The sequence below is a fragment of the Halictus rubicundus genome, chromosome 16 (assembly GCF_050948215.1).
Source record: "Halictus rubicundus isolate RS-2024b chromosome 16, iyHalRubi1_principal, whole genome shotgun sequence".
Classification (NCBI taxonomy): Eukaryota; Metazoa; Arthropoda; class Insecta; order Hymenoptera; family Halictidae; genus Halictus; species Halictus rubicundus.
The window spans coordinates 10,582,271-10,610,069 of NC_135164.1; the positions used below are offsets into that span (position 1 = coordinate 10,582,271).

Sequence of the window (27,799 nt, forward strand, 5' to 3'; positions counted from 1 at the left end):
TCCACATAAAAACATAATAACTACATACATGAACGTACGCGCGTCATCGCCTCACGAAACATATGTGTTTAGACACGGACTTTGTCGTCGTAAAACAGAAAACTGAAAATAAATTAATTATCGCTGGATGCGCGGGTGTATCGCTGCGTACGTTCGCAGAAATACAAGCACGTGTATCAATTCGAGGAAGCAGCTGAATAGGAACGCGCGACAGCACGAGAGCACGAGAGCACGAGAGTCGGGAAAAACGTACGCACTTGCCCGCTCGACGAGTGCCTTCGCAGCGTTCAAGTAACAGGTTGGTCATTCGGACTTGTTCTCTCTTCGTATGTAAGTTACACCTGCTTTCGCGCGCTTCCTTTCTACCGACCTATCGAATCGGTCGTCTCGACTGTCTCGACCTTCGCTGATACCGATCGCGAGACACAGCTTGTTTCTTTCGAAACAGTATAGGGCGACAACGAATCGCGATAACAAAGAAATAGCCTATCGTAACGAGAAAATCTACTAATTGTCGAATTCTTTTCTTCCTTTTTTCTCGTTCCTGTTTTGTCGGCAATATCTGGAATATCGAAGTTTCGAGTTTGATGGACCAGGAATGCAGACATCTTCGAAACAATCGCATTATATTCTGTGGAATGTGGTTTGCCGTGGAAATCGAGCCACGCATGCAACGTGATTTCGAGATGGATTCGATACCGTTTTAATCGACCAATTTCCGTCCTTATTTCCTTGATTCCCAGGAACGTTCCATTCTGTGCCCGATCTTCTCTTCTCGAACATGCTTCGTACATTGTCACCGTTGCTTTTACCTCTGCATCCACGATAGATCGACTCGAGAAGAAGTTTATGCAACCTTTGCTGTCACCGATAATTATTCAGGCTGTTCGTGGAATAGCGTTTCGTTCGATGTTTATCGCGTAACCGGCTGGTTACGCTTATAATCGATTTCAAAAATTGCTTTTATTTAGCTGTTTCGTAATTTTGGTATTGATCCGGCTTGTTGCGCGTTCTCTCGTTATCGATGCTGTGTCGCATTCAGAAACATATCGATTCATCAAGATTACTTTACCATCAAGAAAACTATTCTTTTTCTTTCTTTCCCGTAACAATATTATTTCTAGGCGTACTGTACAAGTAGCTACTACCTACTCTACCTATTAGCTATTAACTATCAGCTACCACCTACTGTCGACGAGTATGTATACAATCCGCAACCGAAATGATCGAAAATAAACGCAAATAAAAGATTAGTTTTTGAAACAACACGTACGTTACATATTGGGTTCGTTTACAAATAGCTGCATCTTGATTTATCCTGTCTCGGTGAGACCTTGACCCGAGGTCCACCACTGTGCTAAGCCTCCCAGACGTCTAATTCCCGGTGGCCGTCCAGTTTCGATACTCCCTCCTTTTCATTACCGTGGCCGATTGGGTTCTATAGCTTCGACCAGTCCGCGCAAACAGTATCGCCGTTGCCCCCAGCCCCTAATCCGCTGGATAGTTGTATCCCTTGCGCCGCGTCGCGCCGCGCCGCGCCGGTGCGCTGTATGTACACGCAAAATCTCTTTCTTTTTTCTTTTATCTCTTGGTTTTCCTCGTTTTTCTTTGCTTTTGGAAACAACACGCGCAGAATGTACCTACTAAATCGATGTCGATGGTTTAGTTTAGGCTGTTTAGAGTACGTATCAAGTTAGTACCATCGAATTGTTCCATCGAACGAAGATATGGTAGCAGAGGCGGTGGTAGATACGTTGTATATGGATAATGACCAGATCAGCTTTCGGGTGTAGTTACAAAATGCCACTACGTTCGTACAATAGGTCAGAATACGTAGGCATTATACGTAGGCATAATATTGTAGTAGTTCATTTATGTCTGTAGTATAATAAGGTAATATCATAATAGGAAGTAAAAGCGAAAGTGTTTAGGGACGCGAGTCGCAAGTCTACGGTTCGTTTAATTTTCGAGATGTTATCGAGACTCGCAACGTTAACGCGAGCAGCGTGAGAGTCACGCGAGATTGCTTCGGCCTCGACAAAAAGGCCTGCGAAACGGACACCTTTTGCGACCATAACTTTTCAATGAGTTAAGCAAAAATCACCGACGAGTCACGAGTCCTCGCAACTCACGACCGCTCAGCAAGCACGTGAATTGACCTGTACTGGCTACAGCTTATCAAACACGAATCGGACCTTCGACCCTTATCAAATGCTTTCGTTCGTACCTAACCCAGATTCGATCGGATCGGATCTTTTCTATCATTTTTTATGACTTTATCTTGTCTTTTTTCTCATTTCTCCGTCCTTTCCCTAACGAATTGCCGTACGATTTCTTCGATACGGTTTTTATACATGGAACAAGCGGCGCTCGTTCTTTCGCTTGTACACACCGTATATGCGCATACCTGTGTTACATGGCTAATCATTTATCGCGGAACCGTCTTGTCGTCGTCTTGAACAGTGCCAGTGATTGTTGAACACGGTTGTCGATTAGGGCCAGATTACTTGTTAGTCTTTTTGTTACTCGTTGTTACACGTTACGCGCCCAAGCTCTGCGACCGATCGTGAATCCGACCCCAAGGGTCCGTCGCTATATTCGTGTTCCATCTCACCGGTGATATACTCGCTCGACCATCTGAATTATCGATGGAAAGCCTGAAAAAGTATTTCAAGTTCTTTTTTTTTCTCAACTCGCCACCGATCCGATTATTTCGTTCTTTGACCGATTCAGTTTCTGAAATGTTACGAACGCGTGGCCGATTCTTGCGTTTCATCAATACGTATACAGTAACGGGCGGCATATTCTAGGGTACCCAGGGTGTTGGATTTTAATCCAACAACATGTTTTCTCTTTGAAATATTTATTTCTTCGAAATCTCTCTTAAATAACAATTGTAACTGTTCCGCGCAGAAAGAATTATTTCGATAATTTTACATTACATAAAACGTCCCCTGACGATCGTCCCGACCTATGAATAATTTATCACTTGTTGGGAGCTACGCGCTTCGCTTATACGAATCCATCGTCAAATTGAAAATTCCAAACTACGGGGCATCGCGCGTTCTTAAACGTTGATAATCGATTTAAAAAGTGGATGGAACCTTTAACGCATGAAACGTTTTCTCGTTCCTTGGCGTTTGATCGTTGTTATATGTTATCGGATCTACGTTCGGATCGCGGTTTCGTTTTCAAGCTGGATCGTTAGTCCCGGTGTAAGATACTAGAATCGGCTAGAAGGCGAATCCAATTTCAATGAATTACGGACGAAATGGAAGATAATAAGATCGATGAAAGGGTAATCGTGGAGAAAATAAACCGGAGGTCGACGCGGACAACGGCTCGTAACGGATGTAAGCTTACAACGTTTTTCTGGCGAAGCTCTGCCCAGATAGAAAGGGGATGACGGGAAACTTGACTACACGCACTCGGCGTCGCCCTACCGATCAATAGCTACAGGTGGCAGCCATTTCCTAGCCAACGGCTGCTTCCACCCTCCCACCATAGCTCTCCGTTTCCCTTTAACTCTATCATTTGTTCCTTTTTCTTTTGCCGTTATCCTCGCTGTTCTCGCTTTCCTAGCCTTTGTCGGACCTGGAAAGGCTTTATTTCTAGCTCCCTATTTTTCTCAATGGAAATTTCATTTTGACTTGGTCTTTGATTTCGTTTTGATTTCCTTCCACGAACTGAGACAGAAACGCATGGATCAAAACGCATTTTCGGGTTTCACGATTCTCGATTAATCTCGTAACGTTCGATATCAGCTTTGCTCGTGTTAACAATGCAATTTTTCGATAAAATTGTTGAGAAGCTCGCGTAACGTTGAGCTAGACGCGAGTACGATGCAAATATTCCATAGACACTGCAACGATCCGCTCAAGACGATGTTACAATATCATTTGGTATTGGAACAAGCTCGATACGACGCGAGGCGACGCGTAGGAAGACACGAGGATATATATGTATACTCTGTTGTCATGTTCCTCGAGATAGAGATGATCCCAAAGGGGCTCTATTACCGATTATCACGCGAAATTAGCAAAGTTCGAGTTGGCAGGTTTGAATCCTGTCGAACCGTGGATCCATGGATCTATGGGTCTATCGGAACTCGAATTCGCTCTAATCGTATTCGATTGATTTCGAACAAGAAACCATATTTTTACTGATATTTTCAATTAGAAGAGTTCATATTTTTACATTCGAACTTGAGGCGATTCATAGACCGCGAACGGGGCGTATTACCATAATTATACGAATCAGTGGAGGGACGCGATATGCATTATTCATTTCAATTATCGGAAATTTTTTCGCTGTTAAATATTAATACAACGTTCTTTGCGTTTGCCAATTTAGATTGCTGCATTTATGAGAATCTGCCTGCGCATTTACGTCATTGTCATATTCGTCTTTAGATTGTATGTATCGTATTTTATTGGTCGGTGCTTGTTCCATCTAGGTTTTATTTAGATGCATCGTACCGGTATGAAATTGCCGTTTCGCTTAGAAATCTCGGCTAGAACTTGAATATATATATATATATATTTGTTGCTTTCTATATTTCCCCTCGAGCTTCAAATTACTGCTACCATCTACTCCTGTCAGTCGTGCATGTACACGCATACGTATGCATACCAGCTGAGCATATTATTGCTTTGCGAACATGGTCCTCGAAGAACCTTTTTCCTGTCTGAGCAAACTCGGACGAGTCGTTACGAGTCGGCGAGTCATAACCCCAATACATATTGCGACATATTGATCTAATCGCATATATCGCGATCCATATCCTTCCTTGGGTTAACTAGAGCAACCAGCGGGTCACTGGAACGAATCCTTTCCACTGAAACGAATATTTCCGGTAAAATGAATACGCGTACGCGTGCCCGTGCGCGTGCGCGTACACGCGCGCACGTAGGCGCGTTTGCTGAACATTTTCCAAACAAGTATGGCCAATGGAACGAGTAATAATCCATTATGTATGTAGTACTACACTATATTCAGGTCAGAGAATTCGTTACGGAGCAAACAGATTATGTCTCGATTACTTTTCCAACTGCAATAATAGAAAATAACAAAAGAAAGTACTGGGTTCTTTTGCTCGAAGAATAATGTTACGACCAACTACCTGATCTTGGAAACAACAGAAAAAACAGAGGAACAGCAACACGTATGTAGCAGTACGGTAGCACGGTATGTGCGCGGTCGCAACAAGTTGTGGTAGAAGTTTGCGTTTGGTCAGCCGCCAATGGTAGTTTCGAAACACGATGATGATTCGAAGGAAGTAAGGAAGGAAGCATTGCCGAATATCTGCTGAATAACGTAAGACGTAAGACGTTTCGTGTAGCTCGAGTGTACTCGACAATTGAAAAAAATACACCCATAGGATAGGGGATTCCTAGGTATTGTGTTTAGCTGCTGCCCATTATACGTGACTTCAGTCGTTCTAATCGAGAATCGATCGGTGTATTTCCTGTTATTGTGAAATCAGTGACCGACAAATTGTCCCGGTGCGTGTTGAAAATAATGTAGTTTCACATATTCTGCGTTATGTGTTACACATATTCTGTGATAAATAAGTTGAACCTACGATAACGAATACATTGATTCAAGGGGTAACAAGTATTTTGGCGATACGTGGAACGAAGAATTAATAATATGTGAATCGGGGACGATGCGGCGCGCCCTACACTTAAATGTAGGTAAATAAAATGCGAAGATAAGACTTGGCATTTTCCAGACGAAGAAAAAGCAGCAGAATATACCCGGATACGCGACGTGCATACGACGCGACGCGCGGGACACGCGGAATTTGAAGCGCGAGTCTCATAATGGTCTTGGCACGTATTAGTTTCTCTCGTAATGATGCCAACGAAGCGGTAGACACTCCCCTCCTAGTCCACACCATTCCTTCGCTGCATTGCCGAGTCTGCTGCTCCAAGGAATTTCTTCTGAATGACCTCGACACAGGAGCAAGCTGTCACTCGCGATTACTTCTTCGAATCGGTGAAATAAAAGTCGATGAACAACCTATGTAGGCGGTGATGCAACCTACGATGTTAACGATAAGACCACACCGATACCCCCTTTCTTCGTTCAAACAATAGTCGTCGTCGTCGTCGTCGTTGCTCTTCGTTTCAACTTTGAAACGTCAAATTTAGAAATGTCTCTACGTTTCATGAAACGTTTCAGTACATTCAGAATTAGTTTGTACAACGTACGATACACGAGATTATTAATAATGTTCCAGGTCTCGCTCCACCGTAGAATTTTTCCAAGTAACAGAGTTTCGATGTTACGTGAATACGCAGAGAAGAAATTCAAAGTTGATGGGAATGCAAATGGGTTTCTGGCGAAAGGGTGAGCCGAGCGGCTCCTCCTGTGCGTTGGCGTTCAGCCGATACATTCGGAAACTCGCTGGTTTTCGGTGCATCGAGCATACCGTTGCAATCTTGTCGTCGAGTATCCGAACGGTATCGACATCTGTTCCGATCCGATTCTGAGAACAAGTTTGTGCCGGTTGCCGAGATCGGTGAGCAGAACGCCGGACGAGGTGCAACAGGAATCTACGAGTACTTTTGTTTTTCTCAACTTTCATTTCAGCGTCAAACTCAATCTCAACTGTAACTTCAACTTCAACTTCTTCGACGTCAACTTCAACCTCCAGTTCAAAATGTTGCGCGACAACGTGGTATCCTTCGTTAAAAAGGTAACTCGTTTTCACGGTCACGTTTGTTTACGTCGAGTGCGCTTGTAATGAAAAACTGTATCGGCTAGAGTAGCTGGAGAGCTGTGCCGAGCTCGTTAACTCGGTAACGATCTGTGCGTTTACGAAATGGTCTATGGTTCGTTTGTTTGTTATTTAGATAATGCCGAACGCTGCGACACAACCAGATCCCGGAACAACCGGATCGGTTATGCCGGACGAAGGCAACAACACCTTCAGGAAGTGGAGGCAGCTGGGTGGCGAGGTGATACGAGACGGTAAGTGGGGTTGACCTATTCGTAACGTCAACTGTATCAGCAAAACTGTTTACCCTTCCCCTTTTTCGTTGTAGTGACAAAATTTGGTCCCGCCAAGGTCACACCTGCCGAAGAAAACCAGCCTAAGGAAGAAGCGTCCACGGAGGCGACGAAAACGTAAGTGTTTGAAAACGTTTACAACAAAGAAATATTCTTGTCATATTGTAAAAAACTGTAAGATCAAGGTTGAGCCAACTTGAACTCGAACGTTTCAGAAAGTCGAAAACCGGAGACGAGTGCCGGGTATGCCGCAAGTCCTTTGCACCCGAAGAAAATTCGAGAATTTGTTGCGAGTGTCAACAAAAAGTTTGCGACGATTGCGCAAGCTATTCAACGACAACGAATTCCGATGATCCGGTAAGACTTTCTCTTTCGCTGAACAGTGCTTCCAAGAGATGACACATTCTGTTCTATGATAGTAATAATCATATTCGGAAGAATGAAATATCGATGAGAAGTCGTTTCAGTCGTCGTGGCGATGCAGCATCTGTCGGCGGAAAATCGCGTCTCGAGACCAGCCGATCGTGACGCAGGAATCAACAGACTCCTTGTTGGAGGTCCCGGTTTTGGAGGCTTTGCAGAGGAGGCACAGCGACGCGAGACTCGGTTGTCAAAGCGGAAGTCAACTCGGTGGACTCGGCTCCGGACTGGTTCCGTCGAGAAGTCCAGAATGGAGAAGACATTCGGATGCTTCACCAGCCATATTGAAGGAACTAGAGAAAGTGAGTACGTTATCCGAACAATCGCGTGCTTGTTCAAAACTCGACGACAGCAAAATCTATCGATCAGCCGATTATACATTTTTAGTTGACAATCTCAAGTTGTTAACAATCACGCTTTCATCGCTTTGATCGTGTATGTCAATGCCAAAAAAAAAAAAAAAACAAAAAAAAAACTGTAAATACGTATGCCTTTCACGCGACAGTAACTGTACGGTAAATGTACAAACGCTATTTTGTAGAGGGTGCGTTTCCAACTTTCTTTACAGCTATTGGTTGCAAGAGCAAAGTTTGAAGCTTGTGACGCAGGCTGTCAAATTACAACCGAACCCGAACCCGAACGCCGAGATACATAATACCTTGCGACGAATCGATCGGTTATAAAACGGTATTCGAACACCGCGTCGAGTCGCGTCGCGTCGTTGCAATTGGGGCTCGAAATCTGAAAATTAGATCCTGCTGATCCGTTAAAGTCTGACGTAATTTCCTCGATTACATCTCGAATTGGATCAATCGTTTGCTCGCTGGGTGGTTTTACGCTGGCTAATCGATCCAACAGTAGTTACGGCGAATGTCAATGCCAATTAATGGGAGGACCAAGATAAGCAACGATACAAATCGATCGACGAATCGGATCGAATCGGGTGGAATCGGATTGAAACGGCTCGTGGCTTTTCGCGTCGATAAACCGGTAAACGATTGTGTCCGTACAACGAGTATTGTCCTGTCATCACCTTCGCAACTTTATCACGCAATGGTGTCATTTTCTGCGAGTCTCTAATACGCGTGTCGTAATGTTATAGTTTCGGAAGGTTGCAGGAGAACGTCGTGAAGATATTCGATGGGAAAGGGACTTGGACCGGAAGAGCAAGTCTAGAGCCACATCGCCGGATCGTCACCAGGTCGAAAGGGGACGAGCTGCAAGTACTCAGTGGGTTGCCGTTGAGCCTCCTACAGCCGCATCTGTTGCCGTTCCCGTTCCTCTTCCCGTTTCCGTCCCCGTTCCTGTTTCCGGTAAGGACATGTTTCTACTTTTTACACTTCTACACTGTATATACTTATGCGCGTCCTTACGACAATACTATCGTACGATATAACGCAACGGTGGATATCGTTCGTCTCGAGTCTCGATGAAAAGTACATGATCGGTGTGATTCCATTTAGCGCAAACCTACCTACCTCGAAAATTTCAACGTATCTACAAATGTGTTTACTGTGCGTTTGAATCCGCATCGATTTGACTTTCTTTCAAAGTAATCCGTTGACGAAACCACTTAACCGGATTAATTGGACCCATGCGCATTGATTTTTAACGCAGACGAAGAAGAAGAACGGCGAAGTCGTAGTCGATGGACCGTAGGTGCGCGTACTCCATCCCGTATGACAAGGCAACGATCCTACGACGACGAAATGAAAAACGCGGATCAAATCAAGGAGCCTTGCCTCAAGCTTCCGACGATGCTGACGAGGCGTGTGTCCGCCTACGACGTTTTGTATACTGCACCGGGAATTGGAGCCGACGCTGGTGTTGGTGCCGGTGCCGGTGCCGGTGCCGGTGCTGGCGCCGGCGCCGGCGTTGGAGGTCTGAATTCCATGGCAATCGCTCCTACGCAGCAGAGAGCATCGATCTCGACGCAAGGTAGACAAATCGTTCGCGATAGCGTAATCGAGTCTAGCAATCTTCGAGAATCCGAGAATCCGAGATGTATCTTTCCGTTGTCAGGCAACAGGAAATCTGGGATGTCGTACGAAGTCGGTTCGGAAGATGAAACCATGATGAACTTGGATCCTGTGCTCCAAGTGCCAGTCGCGTCACCCGCGGCGGTACCGCAACAACCAATTTTAGTTCCGGATCAGGAGCGACGCAACAGACGGAAAGGCTCGCAGTTGTAAGTACATTGCATCGCGTGTAACCACTGTCGCCAGACCGAGATTAGCGATACAGGGATACTACGATATACGCAACGCGGCACCAATATCGCGAATATACGCGAGATATGTAACAGGATTAACCAGTGAATTTGTTTCAATGAAAGGAAAGCAGAAGAAAAGGTAACGTTAAGGTGTTAAATTACCTACATACATAAATTCAGTGTAACCGCGTCGTTGGTGCTAAATTGCCAGCATTTCCGCTGGACGACTCTTTTCGTTCGCTCTTTCAGCGTGTTCCGCTCTTTTTTTCCCTGTTCAAGATGCGCTTGCTGGTAACCCAGCAAAAGTCGAGTAGAGTGTAAACACAGCGTTGCCGCCACTAGAGGAATAATTAATGCCGTGCCTATGCCACGCAAGCATAGTTACAAACACGCGATTCCTATGTAACTGTGAACTGTTACGACTGTTACGGAGACAAGATATCGCTTGTCGCGTTCAATCCCGTTGTTTTCTTTTTGTTTTTATTTTTCTGCGCGTTTCTATCGTTGCCCCAGAGTTCACAAATTCCTACCTGTAATTGTTACCCGGCCTCGGTCCCTTCGATATTCGAGTCACCGATCTCGGATCAAAGTTGATTCGAAATTAACAACAATTTCTACATTTCTATGATACATAGATATTATAATACGTGTGCGTCAACGGTATTATCGTTAGGATTATGTGTTTGTTCAGACCGGATATAAAAGCGATAAAAGCGTTGGCGTCCGCGGTTCCGGGAACGGTGAAAGTTCCTCCACCGGTTGTAAACAGAGTTGCAGCGGAAGAGCGCGAATTGACCCGGCAAGGCAGTCTCGTGGACGGGGAAAGCATCAAGATCGTGATTCACCATGCGGACAACGATATGGGTGGTGGCAGCGGCGGTAGCGGCGCCGGTGTTGCTGGTACCGGTGCTGGTGTTGCTGGTGGCGGAGGTGTTGGCGCTGGTGGTACCGGTGAGCATCTACATATCTCATTCTCACTATCTGACAACGAGTACCTATCGTTATCGTCGTCAGAGATCGCAATATCGATAATTCTTGGTCCTTCTAGATTCTAGGAGTATGTACACAATACAAAACAGTAGAAAATAGAAAACGATAGAAAAGAATGAAACAGGAATAGTACTAGAGAATAAGGTAGTCGGAATTTAGTCGAAATCACTTCAACTTGCACAGACGAACCGGTAAGATGATTTGTAGCTTGCCCTTAAGGGGTTCGGCTCTACGCCAAATGTACGGAAGTCGAAGTTCACTTTCCCGCAATTTCGTATTTGTCGGCCCTGCGACAGAGAAAAGAGAAAAGAGAAAAGAAACAAAAGAAAAGAGAAGAAACGGAAGAAAAAAGAGGCAAGAGAAGGGAAACAAAAGACTAGCTAGCAAAAAGACTTGAACACCGGACACGCAAACTCAATTTCTGAAAGAACGACTATCGATCGAGGTTGGAATTCGGGTTATAAACGAAAAAGCGCGTTGCGGTGTAAACTATAAAAGGACAGTCGTCGACAATGGCCAAATTTTTCTTTGTCACTCAAAAATGTCTCTTTCTTCATCATTTTGTTAGCATCCGATTACGTTGTTGATAAAGGGGGGAATCGTCGAATATATCGTACCTATCATTTCGAAATAATAATCGTGAAATTCTAGTCACAGTAATAGAACTGGAAAATATTTATCGTGTTTTTGTTGCAGTGCTAAGAATGAACACTAAAAGAAGACTAAAACTCAGGAGAAATCCAGCTTTGGACAAGGGGCATGGAAGTAAGAATACACATATTATAGTATAATATAATATAATTACTCAATGTCTTGTATCGAGTGTGAATCGTTTAAAAATCCTATTTGCCCGCTTCAGAATAGAACTTGTTTATAAAACACAATACAATACATTTTATATCGTAATAAAAAGATGAAATTGTTCGCAACAATGAACAATTCGAGCATGTACGATTTCGCGTCAAAGTAAATAGTAGGTAACACAGAATCGATGATATTTATAGATATAAATCCATCGGACCGAATAAGCGAGCTGAAACGAGGTCACAAAGGTTGATAAAGAGCGAAAGCAATGAAAATAACCAGCCGATGCGACGCGGTGTGGTTCTAGTAGGCGTGCGAATGGCGTTTAATTACTCGTTGCGCTTTCAGATAGCTTTGCTCACTTTTCCTTTATCTAGGCAGAGTTGTCCGGTGATTTAGTTATTGCGACGAGTCGGGCAAGCACAATAGAGACAGGGAAACCTATAGCCATAGCCTATATACCCGCTCGCGGAAAATCCGGTAAAGAAACGGGCCGAGCAACGGAACAGAGCAGAGCCGACAGATCAGAAAATTACGCTGCAATGTCATTACCGGGAACAAGTCTGTGGCGCCAGCGCCCGTGGTCATATCGTAAGCTCGATGTTTCTGGTCTGTTAATTAAAGCTGAATAACAGCTCTTGCTTCGCGTGCTTGCTCGCTCGCTCGCTCGCTCGCGACCGTAAAAACTCTGCACGATTATCGCTAAAGGAGAAAAGATTTTCTGCAAAGAATGCAGTTGCATTCCATTTCGACTTTCCGGGCATTTACCATTCGTTTTTAGTAGCGCCACTGATCATAGGATTATGTAATTCGAATGCTGGTTCGCAAGTATCGATCGCGTCAACGAAAACGTTTTAGTTCTTGTACCTGCTAGTCTTTATTAAGATATCTTGGATATACGTATATATGTATATGTATACTTACAGCGACTGGATTTGGTTTGAGAGTGGTGGGTGGTAAAACGGCGACCGATGGACGTACTTTTGCATACGTGATGTGGGCTGTGCCGGATGGACCAGCAGCTAAAGCCGGCATACAACGTGGCAATAAGGTAAGCGGTAAGCGCGTATATCGTTTCTAGCATATGTCCGTAGGATACAGTATCGTTGCAAATTCAAGCTATCGTTTCGTACCGTATACAGGGATTACCGCGTGAAAACGGTTTTTCCTTGTTGTCAAATTCGACGGAAATAGGAGAAGACGATACACGTACCAGGACGATACACGTCCTGCACACAACTCTTGCGTCAACCGTAACGAAAATAAAGCAACATCTTTTTCATAGGTATTGGAATGGGCCGGGGTATCTTTGGTAGATCGAAGCTTCGACGAAGTCTCACAGATCACCGATCGTGGCGACGATGTGGTGGAACTGGTGGTCGAGCATGTTGCCGACACGTAAGTTAAATAAATTGAATGATTATAGTTGGTAGATCGAATTCCGACGAGTTGATTCAATCGTATTATCGTGACCAATGCATTTGCACGTTCGCGAATGCAGCGGGGAATTACCAGATGATCTAGGTACGACGGTATCGTCAACGGGAAAAGTACCAGGAAATTTGGGATTGCTGATGGGTGAGTACATCAAACAGAATCCATCCGCATACCCTATCGAATCGTCTCGTTCTCGTTAGTTCGAAGACGAATCCGATACAGAAGAAAACATTGGAAAAGAATGAACGGTAGATGGTGAAGGTCGCCGCTAGAGCGCATATATTTATTTCGCTTTCCAATTGATAATTGACTCTGTTGGTACGATATTATCACTCGCGACTGGCGACACCAGACTAAAGGCCGATAGTATAAATCGGCCTTTACGGGTCGAGCTACCGAACGTGTTCCAAAAAGAAAAAAAAAATATTACGCTTCACACCTACCAGCTATCGATTATCGTACACAAATCAAGTCACGATATATTCAGTTTGGGTTTCTTTTGATTCCAAAGTCGGGAATCGCAATAGTTGCGGCGCGAAATATCTCGAGAGTATCGATAAACGGTGATTTCGAATGGAATTGTCGTTGGTTTAATACCGTAATCTAATGTAGTACAGAGTACTGCAATTACTCTTTAGGCGAAAGAACGACAGTATAGTCGATGCGTTTGATATTACACGGTATTATGTTGGACTGTTTCGATGCCACACGATGCTGTATTACAATCGTGTAAAACGTACGTCGACGATAGTCTCCTCACGAAATCTCTGCAATGTTTTACAGAAGCTGAGACGGATAAAACACCGTCATCACCGACGCGCAGGAAACTGCCAAAGACGCCGGTATAACGAGTTCATAAATTGACACCTACATACATGACCGTATCTTACTGTCTTTCTTTTCTATCTTTCTCTCGTTTCCACGCAATGTACACGCATACGCATACGCATACCCATACGCATACGCATACGCATACGCATACGCATACGCATACGCATACGCATACGCATACGCAAACGCATACGCATACCCATACCCATACCCTTACCCGTACCCATACCTATTGCACCAGAACAAAAATGAACCTCGACCAGACCGAGTTTGTTAGTGTAATGGCAAAGGGCGTACATCGTAAACCTTTTAACTTTCTTCTCTGTACTCTTCGCTTGAAAAATCAAACAAATATAACATTCATCGGCTTCCTCGGTGTGTTGTTCTGTATATAGATGGAATATTATAATTCGATTCTGAAGCGAGTATCGTCAAGCCATCGTGCGTGTATTTTTTGACGCAGTTCTTACCACGTTACGTACGAACCAAGTTGAATGTGTAGAAAACAAAAACAGAAAATTACTCACAGCGACACTATAGAGCGTGTAAAACATTGCCTTTGATGTAAATATAATACGATAGCGATAGCACGAGTATACATGTATATATTCTACCACTACATACTACTACTACTACTACTACTACTACTACTACTACTACTACTACTACTACTACTACTACTACTACTACTACTACTACTACTACTACTACTACTAATAATAATAATAATAATAATAATAATAATAATAATGGTAATGATAATGACAATTAATAATAATATAGGCTTTTGGTACAACACGAACCGCAAAAGCACAAACGCTTTCTACCGACTTGTCCGGAAGGAGAACGGAGAACACTGACAATCGAAATAATATTCTCTGTTTGAATATCGTTTAACGAGTATCGTTATTTTCTTCAATAAGTCACGATACTATACGATACCATACGATACGATACGATACGATACGACACGATACAATATTATACGTGTATGTATAATCGCGCATCATTAATAATAAATCCAAAGGACACATCTGGGAACGTTTATTTGGCGTATCCAGAAGTACCATCCAATTTGTATATTTATATAACCGGTGTAGGCTGATAAAACTTTTTAGATTTTAGAAATTGATCTGACGCAACACAGAGTTCAAAACGGACAATCAATTTTCTATCTCTAAGCATATTTTTATCACACGCAATTTATTTAACTTGCTTTCAGCCAGAATTACGCACGTAAAACGAACAGGTAGATACATACCTCTGTTCTCTGTTCCGGAAAAGTTGCCAAACTAATGGTTTCATCGCGCTGTGTCTTTAGTATCGAAACGGAATAAAATGTAGGCCAGATTGATGGATAGAGCTGATTCCTGACGCTTTTCCACCGATCGAAAAACGAAAATATCGTTGGGTCGATGTACAAGATCAGCAAATGCTGCTTCGCGTTATCGTTAAATGCTATTAGAGACGATCTACGCGTCCTCCTGTCTGCGAACTTACGAGCGTGAACGATAAACTGACCGTATGAGCGTTCGTATAGGGCGTAGGGCGTATGGCGTATAGCGTATGGCGTATGGGGTGTGGTTAACTATTGTCTTGCTTTGGAACAGTTTTGCTATCAAAGCTATCACTTTTTTTGTAAAAGTACCGTCTTTCCGATTTCTAATTGGGCACGTATATATCGCAATTCCGCGGTCTGCAAACCATACTTACATTTACAAGTAGGTGTTGCTTTTTAGGCTGGATTCTCGTGAAACTATCTATACAGGGTTCTTGACAATATGTAGGCGTGTACCTGTCTTTCGTATAAGTGTAATACTTGCTAAGCTCGACAATATCTGACCACGACTACGACCACAGCCACGAAACGTCGAAGAATCAGCTTTTTATGGAAAGTGCTTCGAAAGATTTCACAGAAACGCGTAGAAATTCGACACGGGATGGTACTTTGCGGAAGAATAAGCCGAAGAAATTGATGTGCGTCCACGTATTACCACTTATTATCGCGTGCTACCTAAACTGTTATAATATCGTAAATCGGTTACGTTACATGAGAATTGTCCACGTCGACGATCAAGCTTCTTGAGTCAACCCTTGGTCTTTCCTCGCTGTGTTGGCTTTTGTCAGGTCGTCATCGGTAATCGGTAATCGGTAATTGGTAATTAGCACTAAATTGGCTATTACAAAGCGAATAGTAAAAATACTCGACGAAAATACGTAGGTTCGATCCGACGACAAGTTGTATTCACGTGAGTCGTTCGCTGAATCTCTGTTATCGGATGTAAAGATAAAGGAAATAAATTTCAAGAAGAAAGGAAGAACATAAGAGAGATTCCTACACGACCGCTGGAGCCGCAGTTCTTGTTCTTTTTTCTCTTATTTTCCTTCATATCACGTATGCTTGGCGGGAAAAGTTTCGCGCTATTAGGACAAAGAAAACTGTACCGTGTCCAAAGACTTTTTCTTCTTCCCTCTTTTTATTCTCTTTCTCTTTCTCTTCCTGTTTGTCTACTATGCCAGTACAAACTGTTAAAATCGATGTGTCGTTCTTGCACGATAATTTTCCTTGTAAGTATACGTGAGTATGAAAGTATACATGAGTATGAAAGTGTACGAACAAAAAATACAACTCTACACATATACATATCATATACATATACATATCATATACATATACATATACATATACATATACATATACATATACATATACATATACATGTACATGTACATATACATATACATATACATATACATATACATATACATATACATATACATATACATATACATATACATATACATATAGATATATGGATAGACATATGTTAGATAAAGTTATTGTATGTAGGTATGTACATGCGTACATAAATGCATAGATACATGGCCTATATGCACTAGCTGTACGTAGAATACATAAATACTTGCATATACATGCACTTACATACGTATAAATATGCATATGCAGTACGTGTGGATGCGTACGCAGGTACGTGATTGCCTATTTATGGATGAACCGATAGAAGCGTGTCCCCTTTGGTATTCCCTATGCCCTGTGTTATGTACGGTGTGGGCCTCCTTATCCGTTACCTTCTACAACCTTTTTCTCTCGAGCTTCAATTGAAAAGTGTTTGAATCTTTTTCCGTTACATCCTTTGCATTCTCCAGGATATTCGAGGTTTCCCTATAGAGCATCGACGAAGCTGCACCAAACACTTTTCTGTAGTTTTTACGTTGGAATTTGACTCGGATCTCTGATAACATCGTTGTTGTCGACATACTCGCAACATCGATGCTAATTTACACATAGTTTTCGACACGTACTTTTGCGACTTGACGTGTACGAGCAGCTCCACGGAGACTCCGCGGAGGCTCCGGGTACCGACTTCCGGGCTTCGAGCTCCAAGTATGTACAGCTCCAGCTCCAGATCCAGATCCAGATCCAGCTTCGAGCAGAGCGTATACTTGTTTAATATGATGCAATACAATATACATAGATCTAAAATTCTCCCACTTCCAATCCGTTTGGGATTCGTAGAAACAAATGTGTGATATACGAATTCGTATCGTTCGCAAGTTACGTATCCTAGCGCAATGGCTATTTCCATTGACAAAAGCTAGAGGAATTTAATTTAAAAAGCTGGAAGGGATTCGTCGCATTTTCTTCGCATATCTCGTGTGGCATCCGTGACTCCTGTGACTACTTCATCCGTGACATCCATGACATCCATGGCACTCGTGGATTGGAGGTACATACTCGTACATACAGCATTTGTCATTATTCTATTTGACCCCCCGTCGCTTTCTATGCCCGCCCCAAACAAATTGTTTGGTTATGAAAACGAAAGAAACACAGAAAAATAGACCCACTGACGAAACTGAAAAGAAAGCAAAATGTAAGTTGCCCATGTTGAACGAACTTAGCATATTGGCCTATCATGCTATAGTTTCTCCCAAGTGGCACGTCTTTAGTTGTACATACATAATTTTAGCCGTCGTTTTCTTTTGCGGTCCGTCCCCTTGCGTCTTCCTAACCCAGTCACATTTTTCTTCTCGTTTCTTTGTTCCGTGCTTCGTCTTTCTCCCGTTTCTCTTTCGTCTCGTATAGCTACTTCTTGTTGTTTAGTCGTGGTCGTAGCTTGTTACGAACGTTTCGAAATCAGGTCTTGTTTCCATGCCTTCCGTTGTTCACCTGCACCTTCGTTTCACTTTAGAGCTATTTTTTCGTATGAAACGAAGGGTTAACCGCTTTTCTCCTTTTCCTTCTTTCGCTTTCGTTTTTCTTTTTTCTTTCACTCGATCTATACTTGTCCCCTGCTCCTCTGTCACGCTCTATTTTCACCGATCTCTCTACCTAATGTGTCTGTCTGTCTGTCTGTCTGTCTGTCTGTATGTCTGTTTACCAACTTACCGAATTACCGATACACAAACAGCAAACTTGTTACAAAGTGAATACGCGTGGTAAACGTCTGTGCTGTTCGCACGGATTGGTTCAAACTCGATGACTCGATAAAGAAATCGCGAACCCGGATCGCTCGACCCGAAGTGCTTCAGCAGTTTGCAGATTTTTATCGAAAAAGCAGTCAGATTCTTATCTTGAAATGTTCCATAAGTCTCGATATTTAAAAAAAATCGAATCTTACATCCTTACGGATTATAGGCAAATAGCTTGGTAGACATAGTCGTACACGTACACGCGTAGTTTTTTCGCTCGTATTCGTTTCAAGTAGTCAGCAATACACACACAAAACAACCCCCGCCCCACACACACAAAACATTGCGACATCCTTTCACAAGTTGCTTTTGCATGTGAGAATGAGTCTGCCTATTGTCTTTCCACTTGTAGGAGTTGCACGTGGGAACACAGACGCCGCGACGTCACGGGCTATATGTACTACACTAGTCCATTCCAAGAAATTTGTAGTATTTGTATCGTACGTTCCGGTTCGTTTACTTGAAGAGCGAACGACGAATCGCGCAATCTGTGTTCGATTGTAAACTTGGAGCAACGTTGTCGGTGTCGTCGGTAACAACGGTCGCCGTTCGAGACGTTTCGAATCAAAAGTTTGCTCTTTCTTGATCGTAGGAGCAAATTGCGAAGGAGAAACAGGTGTCCGGTCGCGTTCAGATTCAAGTTTCGTACGAAGCGGATCGTAAAGAGCTGATCGTTACCGTTTTCATGGCTGATGATTTGTGCGCGAGAGAAGACACCGGCTATGGAATTTTACCGGAAGCGTACGCTAAACTAGTCCTTGTGCCAATGTGGTAAGATTTCCAACGTATCGTTCGAATCGTAAAGCGTTTCGCAATCTTCCTGTTCCAGCGATTCGACGCGAAAACCACCTGTTTCGTTTCTAGTGCCGAGCAAACTACTTTGAAAACTGTGGTCGCGGAGCCGAGTCAAAAGCCAATTTGGAATGCGACGTTAGTCTTTTCTGGAGTGGACGGCGAAAGCTTAATGAAACGCGCGATCGAAGTGACCCTATGGGATTTCTGTCCTGACGGTGACAACGTTTTTCTCGGCGAATGCAGCGTCGACTTGCAACGCGCGCTCGAGAACGACAGAGCAGTGTGGTAAGTATTCGTTGGCATTACCATTGCCATTGCCATTGCCATTGCCATTGCCATTGCCGTACGGCCAACGAGTCGATTGTCGCGTCGCGTCCCGTCGAGTAATATCGAATCGCATTAACGAATTAATTTTTGTTACCGACAGGTATCGCCTGGAAGATCCGCGAGGACTTCGTGCAAGCAAATCACCGTATTGCTCACCTCGTGGATCTCTGTCGATGGAAATCGCCCAAAGATTTTTACGAAAGACAGAGTTGCGCGAAAGGAGTTACAGCGATGACACGCAGAGCGACAGTGGGAGCCCCGAACACAGTTTTCTGCATCCGAATCATGCATGGCATGCAAATTCGAGAAGAGGTTCCAGTCAATCCGAACAACTGGAAGTCGAACCGTACGAACTTAACAGAGATTACAGTAGATCTTTGCCCGGCAGTCGAAGAAGCAGTTTCCAGAGCCAAGGTGGCACCGATAGCAAACGTAAGTACACGCCTAGAATGGACATTCAGCATTGACGTGACTTCGATTTCGCTTCGATTCCACGACATCGAGTATTGGATGCCGTAGGTGGAAGCATGGGAGAAGCCGACATGCCGGCGATGCCGCAGTACCATCGAGATCGACGAAGAAGTTCGGTTTCCAGGACAATAAGAGGAGACACGGAAGAGTTTTTAGAGGATCTACGTAGTCAAGGTCAACGTATGAAGACGGTCAAAGGAGAACTCGGCAGAACGATGAGTGTCTCAGGCGACAAAAGACGCGAGAGCCGTGAGTAGGATTCTGTCGCTTTTTCGGCCTATCATTTCGCCTAACCATCTGCTGGTCCGTCCGTCGTCGCATCGGTTCGTTCGTCCTCTCCTACAATTGTTTGCCTATCTGTATATTTCTCATCCAAACAGCCGTCCCCCCACTCCCTTCCCCCCTCTCTCTATCTCTCTCTTCTTCTGTACTCGCCATCGCTGTATTCTCTACATGTATAGCATGGTTGGGTAACCGATTGCTCACGAGCATCGGCCCTTCGAACCGATACTCTATTGCTGCTGATAAGATGGCGCGCCCCTCTACGTCCTACAGTGCACAGTACACAGTATACGTTGCGTATGAATAGTACATACTAAATTAGCTGTCCCAGCACAGTCACCAACTTACAGTCTTTACGCTTCCCTCCCCACCATCGGATTCTCCTCTCACGACTCTCTGCACGAGGCACATATCAATCGCGCGTAGAGCTGCCAGATCAGGGGAATTGACTCGAATCTAGAGGAAAAAGTTTCTGTCTCTCTCTCTCTCTCCCTCTCTCTCTCTCTCTCTCTCTCTCTCTCTCTCTCTCTCTCTCTTTCTCTCTCTCTCTCTCCCAGTACCTGATTTTAGTCGCGCGACATTGCGAGGCGTGCGCGGGAGAGATGAAACGCGTGAAGCGTGGGGGAATATGCGAGGGATAGCAAAGGAAGCATTTTGAGGGAAACGCGAGCCTGAGTCCGAGGAAACCGGCCGGTGCTCGCACCGCTCGCCGCTCTCGCGAGCAATCGGTTGCCCGGGCATGCTCTATCCTCTCTCCATCTCTACGTATATGTATATCTGTTTTTCCGTCTATCCGTCTATCTCTTCCAGTCACGTACGCACGTTCATTTTACTTTAATATCACTTTTGTGTCTTATCTTTCTCACCGTCACTGTTTTCGATTTCGATCTTCGTCCACCAGCCAATCAGCAGATCGAACCCTCCTCGTCGGCCAATCCCGTGCGTATCGTACGCATGTGAATAAATAAATCTATGCACGGACGTACATGCATATTTGCGTAGAGGTGTAGATTATGTTTTCTACGAATCGAAATTAACCAGATAATATCCGTACCAGACGATTCGGTATCTTTGCACGAAGCAATCCGACACTAAAATTTCGACTACGAATAGTTTCCCTCGTTTCGAGCGAATGCACTTGTTACGCCAATATAAACGATATGCAATCTGTATGTGTGCAGGTCCGTAGCATTTCTACACGTTTTTGTACATTTATTCACAAATGTCACGTCGTTCGATAATAAGCCTTTATAATCTTTATACTTGTCTGTCTGTCTGTCTGTCTGTCTATCTATCTATCGTCTGTTTGTCCGTCCGTCCGTATGTGTGCGCGGGTGTGTTCCCTATGTGACGCCATCCATGCATACACCTTCTTTTTTCAATCTTCTTACTCGACGCGTTTCCGTTTTCATTGTTTCTCCATGTTCCTTGTTCCGTGTACCTTCGTGCAATCGCTTCTCATCGAATTCGAGCGATTTGACCGAGCGAACGCTTAGAGTATCCTGCAAACTGCAAATAATTGCCCATGCGAGAAAGACGTAGAGTTTCGAAACTGTGTCGCTTCAAATTCCGAGTTTGATCGAGTCGGAAGCCGCATTGGCCTGGAGCGGAGTATTGAGTCGCTTCGACGACAAATTTTTTTTCAACTTGAACGATTCGGGAGAATATTTACAAAAGCGGCGACCACTAATCGTGTCTAATCCGCTCGGCGATTTGTCGCGTATCGTAATATATTCGATAGGTAATAGTTTCAATGGTCGCGTCGAACGCAAAGATCGATCTTACGCGTGATATCGACGCGATTTCCACTCTATTTCTATGCGATTCCTACGCGATTTCTACGAGATTTTCAGGCGACGAGATCGGGACGACGCAAATCACTCGCCGAAAATATAGGAAACATGGTCGAACGGGATCAAACCAGATGCCCCCCTCCGTTCGGATTGTGCGAAATCGCATCATCCTACCACTGTCTGTCTGTCTGTTTACCTATTCATGGAGAAGTTGGCACCCTGAAAACATCACTTGCCGCTATACATACATACATACAATGTGTACTCTTTGCCCGTCTTTGTACGATCACTGTTGCGTTGTTTCGCGACGCTGCGCTGCGCTGTTTCGCGTCGCTGCGCTGCTGCCTGTCGCTCGCAATGAGTTTCGCCTGCGCCAGCTTGAGACACCAACAACATCCTGGACCAAGAACAAAGCAATTGGCAGAATCGATCAAACTACATATATCATAGTCGTTCGATGTAGGTGTGTACCTCTGTAACGATATACGAATAATACGAGTAGATTCGATCCAGATAGAGAAGAGAAGCGGAGGAGATGGGAAGGATCGCATAGGTACATACGCTTACGATGAGATAAGACGACATAGAGACGATTGTTTCTCCTCCCTTGCTACAGCTTTCTCGATTCCGCGCGCGAGAAAGTGACGCGGTCGACACGCGACATACAGCATACAGCACACAGCATACCGCATACCGCATACAGCATACAGCATACAGCATACGACAAACGGCATTCGGTCGGTTCACACGCGTCGTGTTTGAAACGCACGACACACATCTGTATGTGCCCAGGCCACGTTTCTCGTTCGCATCGATACACACCAAGTGCCAAAAGCTATGCGCTGATCGTTCTCCACTGTTAAGTGTGTACGTCTTCTTTCGTGACTCGCCGACGGAGAACGTCGCGAGTATTCTTTGCATTGCTTCTTTGTTGATTTTCTTGATCTCCTTTCTTGGTCGGCACCGTTCGGCAATCTTTCGCACGTATACGGCATACGGCATACGGCATACGGCATACGGCATACGGCATATGGTCGATCAAAATGCTCGGTTCGCTCGGTCGAAACGCCACAACCCTGACCCCGATCAATGGCGAATCGTGGGAACGATCGACCGATCAACCAACAAACCAACCAACCAACCAACCAACCAACCAATCAATCAATCAATCAATAAATCAATCAATCAATCAATCAACCAACCAACCAACCAACCAACCAACCAACCAACCAACCTACCACCACCATCATCGATCAACGACAACAGCGTGCGTAGTCCCAAAGGTTACTGTGTGGCAGTGCGAGCCTGTATCTCCGAGGACCGGTAAATCGGCCTCCTCCCCACTGCCGCACTCCATACCGCCTCGATAAATAACCACAGGACACTGTGGACCACCGTCACGGGCTTCCGGTAAGACACAGTTTTCTCGCTTTCCCTCTATCTGCCTTTTGCCAACATGTTTGCCTTGCGTATCAGTTTGTCCATTTTCATCCGTTTTGCCTTCTATTCTATTCGGAAACGATACGCCAGAGTTAACTACTTTCTTCTTTTCATCACACTAGAACGCTCCAGCAGACAATTTTCGCGTTCTTGCGTTTCGTTTGTGTTCTACGCTCCAGTTTTTCTGTGTTGTTTTTCTCTATCGTGATAAACTCAACGAAGCTTGGTTTCACGGAGGATATTCGTCCAAGGCGAAAATAAAAAATTTAATATTAAAAATCGAAAGTTGAATTGTTTTTCTCGCGAAAAACAAAACGAACAAACGCACCGAACGTGACACTTTTCAAATGATGTTCGTCTGTACTTGACGATAATTTGAATCCAGATCGTTTACAGACAAGGTTATTTAACGAATAAAACGACACCGTTCGTTATGTTCGTTGAACTGTTTAACAAGGTGCACAACTACAGTACATGGAATGGCAAATAGTAAATGGTACAACAGGGTATACAGTGCACCCAGCATTTCTTATGAATCGAACCCGTTGCCGCATCGGTAGCGCTTTCAATTCGAATATCTGCTTAGCGCTGTAGTCTCGAGTAGTTGTCTAATTGCCCGCATACACGTATAGCTTCTAGTTCGTTCTTGACAAATCGCGAGTAGTTTGTTTGTTGTAAACCTCGAGGGAACGAGTATCGTCGAATGCATTTCGTGTTAACGTAAATTTGATCAACAAGAAAATCCCTGACATCGCGATAGTCTCGTCAACATATACTTGTATCTCTAGGCTGTCTTGTCTTATGCTAGGCTTTTTCGGTTAATCTGCATGTAACTGTTAATATGTAACATTGCTATTCTAATTGATATTTTAGAGTGCGTTTTCTAGTCGTAATATTTGCAATATTATATTTGTACTAGGTGAAATTTTGTTTGAAATTGAAGCCGAACAATTTATCGAAAGGTTTTCCAAGGGTTCGTTTTCAAATAAAATAACGATTCCTTGCTATTTTTCGAAATGCATTTGACGATAACGTCTGTGCAGGAGATACAGTAACCTTAATCTGAAACGATTCAGCGTATGCTGAATAGCCAAAGAAAAATTAGCGCGTTCAACTCGGTACATACTAGAGATACCTATTGTAACCTCTCGACACTCGACTCTCGACTCTCGACTCCCGAATTTCGACGCGATTAACGTTGCTGGATCGGAAGAACAACGGTTCCGCATTCTCGTACGTATTTCGATAACCTATCATCGTAGCTGTTCGTAGCATCCGTTTCACGTAAATCAGACATTCACCGCTTCAGGTAGAACACCGCCAGCGATAATACACATAGTAGCATGTCGTAATAGCAATGCGAACCTTGTAACTTTATAATTCGCAAGCATCGAAGAAAGAGGAAAGATCAAAGTACCTGTTCGATACTTAGCTAGAGTTTTTCCACAAGTAGCTAAGAAAAGCGTAAGTAGGAAGCTTTGATGTAATTGAAGTAATCGTACCATTTGCCGACCTTTCCACGTTAATGCTTTCCATCCTTTCTTGACTGTGCGATGCCGATCATGTTAACGAATGTATTATTATGCCTCTGTAATCGTTTACTCTTCGCGTAGAAGATATCGTCTCGTGTAGCCATCGTAGGATACACGGGGTTTTAGCATATTGACGCAAGGCCCGAAGAAAACGGTTCTTCGAGCCGAATCTGACAGCACACCCGACAAATATCCACTCGAGTGGAATTTTCTTGGAGACTGAAACACTAAGTACAAAATCATTTCTTTCCAAATTCTCGACATTCTCATACAAAAGGGATCACTGTCTTATATTTACTACTTATTCCTCTATGGCTTCACGATTGCAATTACTGCAACTACGAAGACGGTTACAAAGACGATTACGAAGACGATCACGAGGACGATTACCCAGACCTATAGAAAACCGAAGTAAAGTAAAGTAAAGTAAAGTAATGTAAAGACAAGCAAAGCACGGATCTGTAAGCAGACGGCATAAACGAAACAACCGTTTTTCCCTTTGTGAACTACATATTATAATTAAGGAGAACGAATGCAAAGATCAAGAAGCGTGACGCGTGTGTTGTTTGGAACGGGCAAAACACGCAAATCGCTGAACAGGTAATCGTTGATGTGCGAGTCGCATAAAGAATAATAGTTTCCTCTATCCCGCAGGGCGGGGTGAGCGCAAAGACAGTATAATGAATATTCCGGAGAGATTTTACGATCGCAACAATGAATCGGACGAGGAAGACAAATGGGGGTAAGCAAGATTAAACGCGTCTCTCTCGCTCTCGTCTTTCTCTTTCTCTTTCTATTTCTCTTTCTAGATAAAAGATAGATTCATCGTGTATGTACATGAGATTAATCGACCACGGTTTTTTTTTTTGTTCAGTCAGCCAGCAAGGAACGAAAATGGTATCGATACAAGGTTGGGTCGCGGGCAGGTGTCGCCAAAGGGATTCAAGATGAGCACTGGTAAAGAGAAGATGTTATTTCACGAATCTCAATTTGAAATACTCTTTTTCTATCTGCGAATGCCACTAGGCCTTTTTCTATCTGTGAGCCACTGTGAAGGAATCATTTTGGTGAAATTGTTACCTTTTCGTAAATACAGGAACTCAAAATGGCGAAGTGAAATTGGCATTCTGCTTGAGCAAAGGAACACTCGAGGTCGAGGTTATCTGTGCCAGAGACATTTGTCCGATAGATAGGGAAGAACCAGGTACTACGCTTCCCTTTGTCCCTTATTCCTTTTTCCTTGTACCTTTTCGCGTTCTCGTCGACTCTCGTTCCGTAGGTATATGTACCGAAACGAAATGCGCATGCCATGCATGTAGAATAGATCACGTGGCAACCTTAAAAATAATTTTTCTGTTACCGAGCAGATACCTACGTGAAAACGTATCTGCGAGACAGCGACAAGTGGATTCAGAAACGCAAAACGCGTGTAGTACGGCACAAGAGAAACCCAGAGTACCGTCAGACTATCAAGTACAACAAATGCGACGTTATCGGTAGAAATCTTCTGGTGATGCTGTGGGAGAAAAAGCAGGCCTTCGAGAGTAATCAAGGCTTAGGCGGGGCCGAAGTGAACCTCGACCTTCTTCCGCTGACTCGGCTGACCGTCGATTGGTATCCTTTGCTCCCGATCCATACGCTGGGCACCCAGACCGCGGACTCTCCATGATGGTTCAGGGAAAAATGGGCCCTCGAAGCCAAAGAACTCGACCTTAGGTTGAGCCTTTTGCTCGACAACGACGACGAGCCTCCCATCAAAATCATCTCATGATCTGATGGAACTCGTCTCGTTGCGTCGCGTCGCTTCAAGTCACGTCGGTATCACCTCACCTCGCCACGTATCACGTCGCAAAGCACAACTTTTGTCCGGTTATCCGTTTTATTCGCGACACCATTGTGTCCGAATAATATGGTAGAGTACACGATTACAGACAAAAGTTGGCGAGATTCGAAAAAATTGAAAACCCATCTGTTATAATTTGCTACGTGTTGGCTTATACTTGTGTCGCGGCTATTTTCAAAAAACAAATAAAACATAACAAGACGAAGAAATCGCAAACTATGTTGCGTTGCGAACGCGCAATCGTCGAAAGCGATATCATAGTCGATCGGCGATCGGTGGTCTGGCAAGTGGGGTCACGCTGGCGAAACAGAGTAAATCTCCAAACTGCTTACTCGAAATCGGTATCGCGCGTGTCGCTTCTGTTGCCAAACGCGTACCTACGAATACCTAGTATGTATATGTAATTCGCACAGGTACGTCCTGTTTGTGCGTCGCGAACTCATAATTTAGTACAAGCCGAATGACAATCGATGGATGATTTATCAATATTCGATATACAAGTATTTACATTGAAGTAGCAACAAATAGAAGCAGAAACTTTTTACCTGGTTCTTTTCGTGATATCCTTTCGTGGAACACGAGGACATTGATTGCCAGCGTCGAGAATGGTTTCACGGTTTCGCGGTTTCGCGGCTTCGTGGCGACAGGCGATGCACAGTTCTACCGAAAATAGATGAAAAAAGATGAAAACGGAAAAATAAAAAGACAACCGAAAGACAAATGGCCCCACCTTATCAAATATTTACTCGAGTTTTCTTCGAGGCAGTTACAATTAGCCGTAACGATTAGTCGAAGAGAATCGCAGCCGTAAGAATCAGCGACCAATCTCGAAACCTCGACTTCCACGAAGGTCCTAGCAATAAGAGAGTATCCGTTCAACGGCAAACTGTATATCAATCGAAAAGGTAATTACGACGAAAACGGTGCAAGAGAGATTCTATTTTTCTTTTTTTTTTGTCGAAGCGGAATATAAGTGGGAGAGATGAAGCTACGTCCCAGGATGAGGGAGACGACGAGGGTCCATTTTTCCAATAAATTCATGATCGACGACGATCAAGGAGAAACGATGAAAATCTATTGCGAACACGAAACAAATTCTGGTTGATCCAGC

At 43.9% G+C, this 27,799-nt stretch overlaps 1 protein-coding gene across 4 annotated transcripts; it reads left to right on the plus strand.

Moving 5' to 3' along the window:
- Fife (regulating synaptic membrane exocytosis protein fife) lies at positions 1 to 27,630 on the plus strand. Of its 4 annotated transcripts, none has more exons than XM_076801650.1 (23): positions 1 to 298; positions 6,245 to 6,703; positions 6,861 to 6,978; positions 7,053 to 7,134; positions 7,233 to 7,374; positions 7,485 to 7,739; positions 8,540 to 8,750; positions 9,055 to 9,375; positions 9,460 to 9,625; positions 10,341 to 10,600; positions 11,336 to 11,404; positions 12,370 to 12,494; positions 12,729 to 12,841; positions 12,945 to 13,021; positions 13,664 to 13,722; positions 18,798 to 18,976; positions 19,070 to 19,285; positions 19,428 to 19,759; positions 19,847 to 20,047; positions 25,500 to 25,587; positions 25,720 to 25,802; positions 25,942 to 26,049; positions 26,213 to 27,630. In XM_076801650.1, the coding sequence occupies exons 2-23, from the start codon at positions 6,668 to 6,670 to the stop codon at positions 26,512 to 26,514; spliced, it is 3,543 nt and encodes a 1,180-aa protein (XP_076657765.1). In that variant the 5' UTR covers positions 1 to 298; positions 6,245 to 6,667; the 3' UTR covers positions 26,515 to 27,630. The 4 variants fall into 4 exon arrangements, 3 of the variants coding, with proteins under 3 accessions (XP_076657765.1, XP_076657767.1, XP_076657766.1); XM_076801651.1 differs by lacking the exon at positions 1 to 298 and having other exon boundaries at positions 6,501 to 6,526; positions 6,598 to 6,703; XR_013083552.1 differs by lacking the exons at positions 25,720 to 25,802; positions 25,942 to 26,049; positions 26,213 to 27,630 and adding an exon at positions 23,172 to 23,283 and having other exon boundaries at positions 25,500 to 25,575.
- The last annotated feature ends 169 nt before the right edge of the window (positions 27,631 to 27,799 follow it).

What these genes read in the sequence shown, in the direction of transcription:
- Fife (XM_076801650.1), top strand. Translation starts at nt 6,668, where the DNA reads ATGTTGCGCGACAACGTGGTATCCTTCGTTAAAAAG. An exon ending in CAACGAATTCCGATGATCCG is followed by an intron (nt 7,375 to 7,484) that starts GTAAGACTTTCT and finishes AAGTCGTTTCAG; the next exon opens with TCGTCGTGGCGATGCAGCAT. An exon ending in AGGTGGCACCGATAGCAAAC is followed by an intron (nt 19,760 to 19,846) that starts GTAAGTACACGC and finishes TGGATGCCGTAG; the next exon opens with GTGGAAGCATGGGAGAAGCC.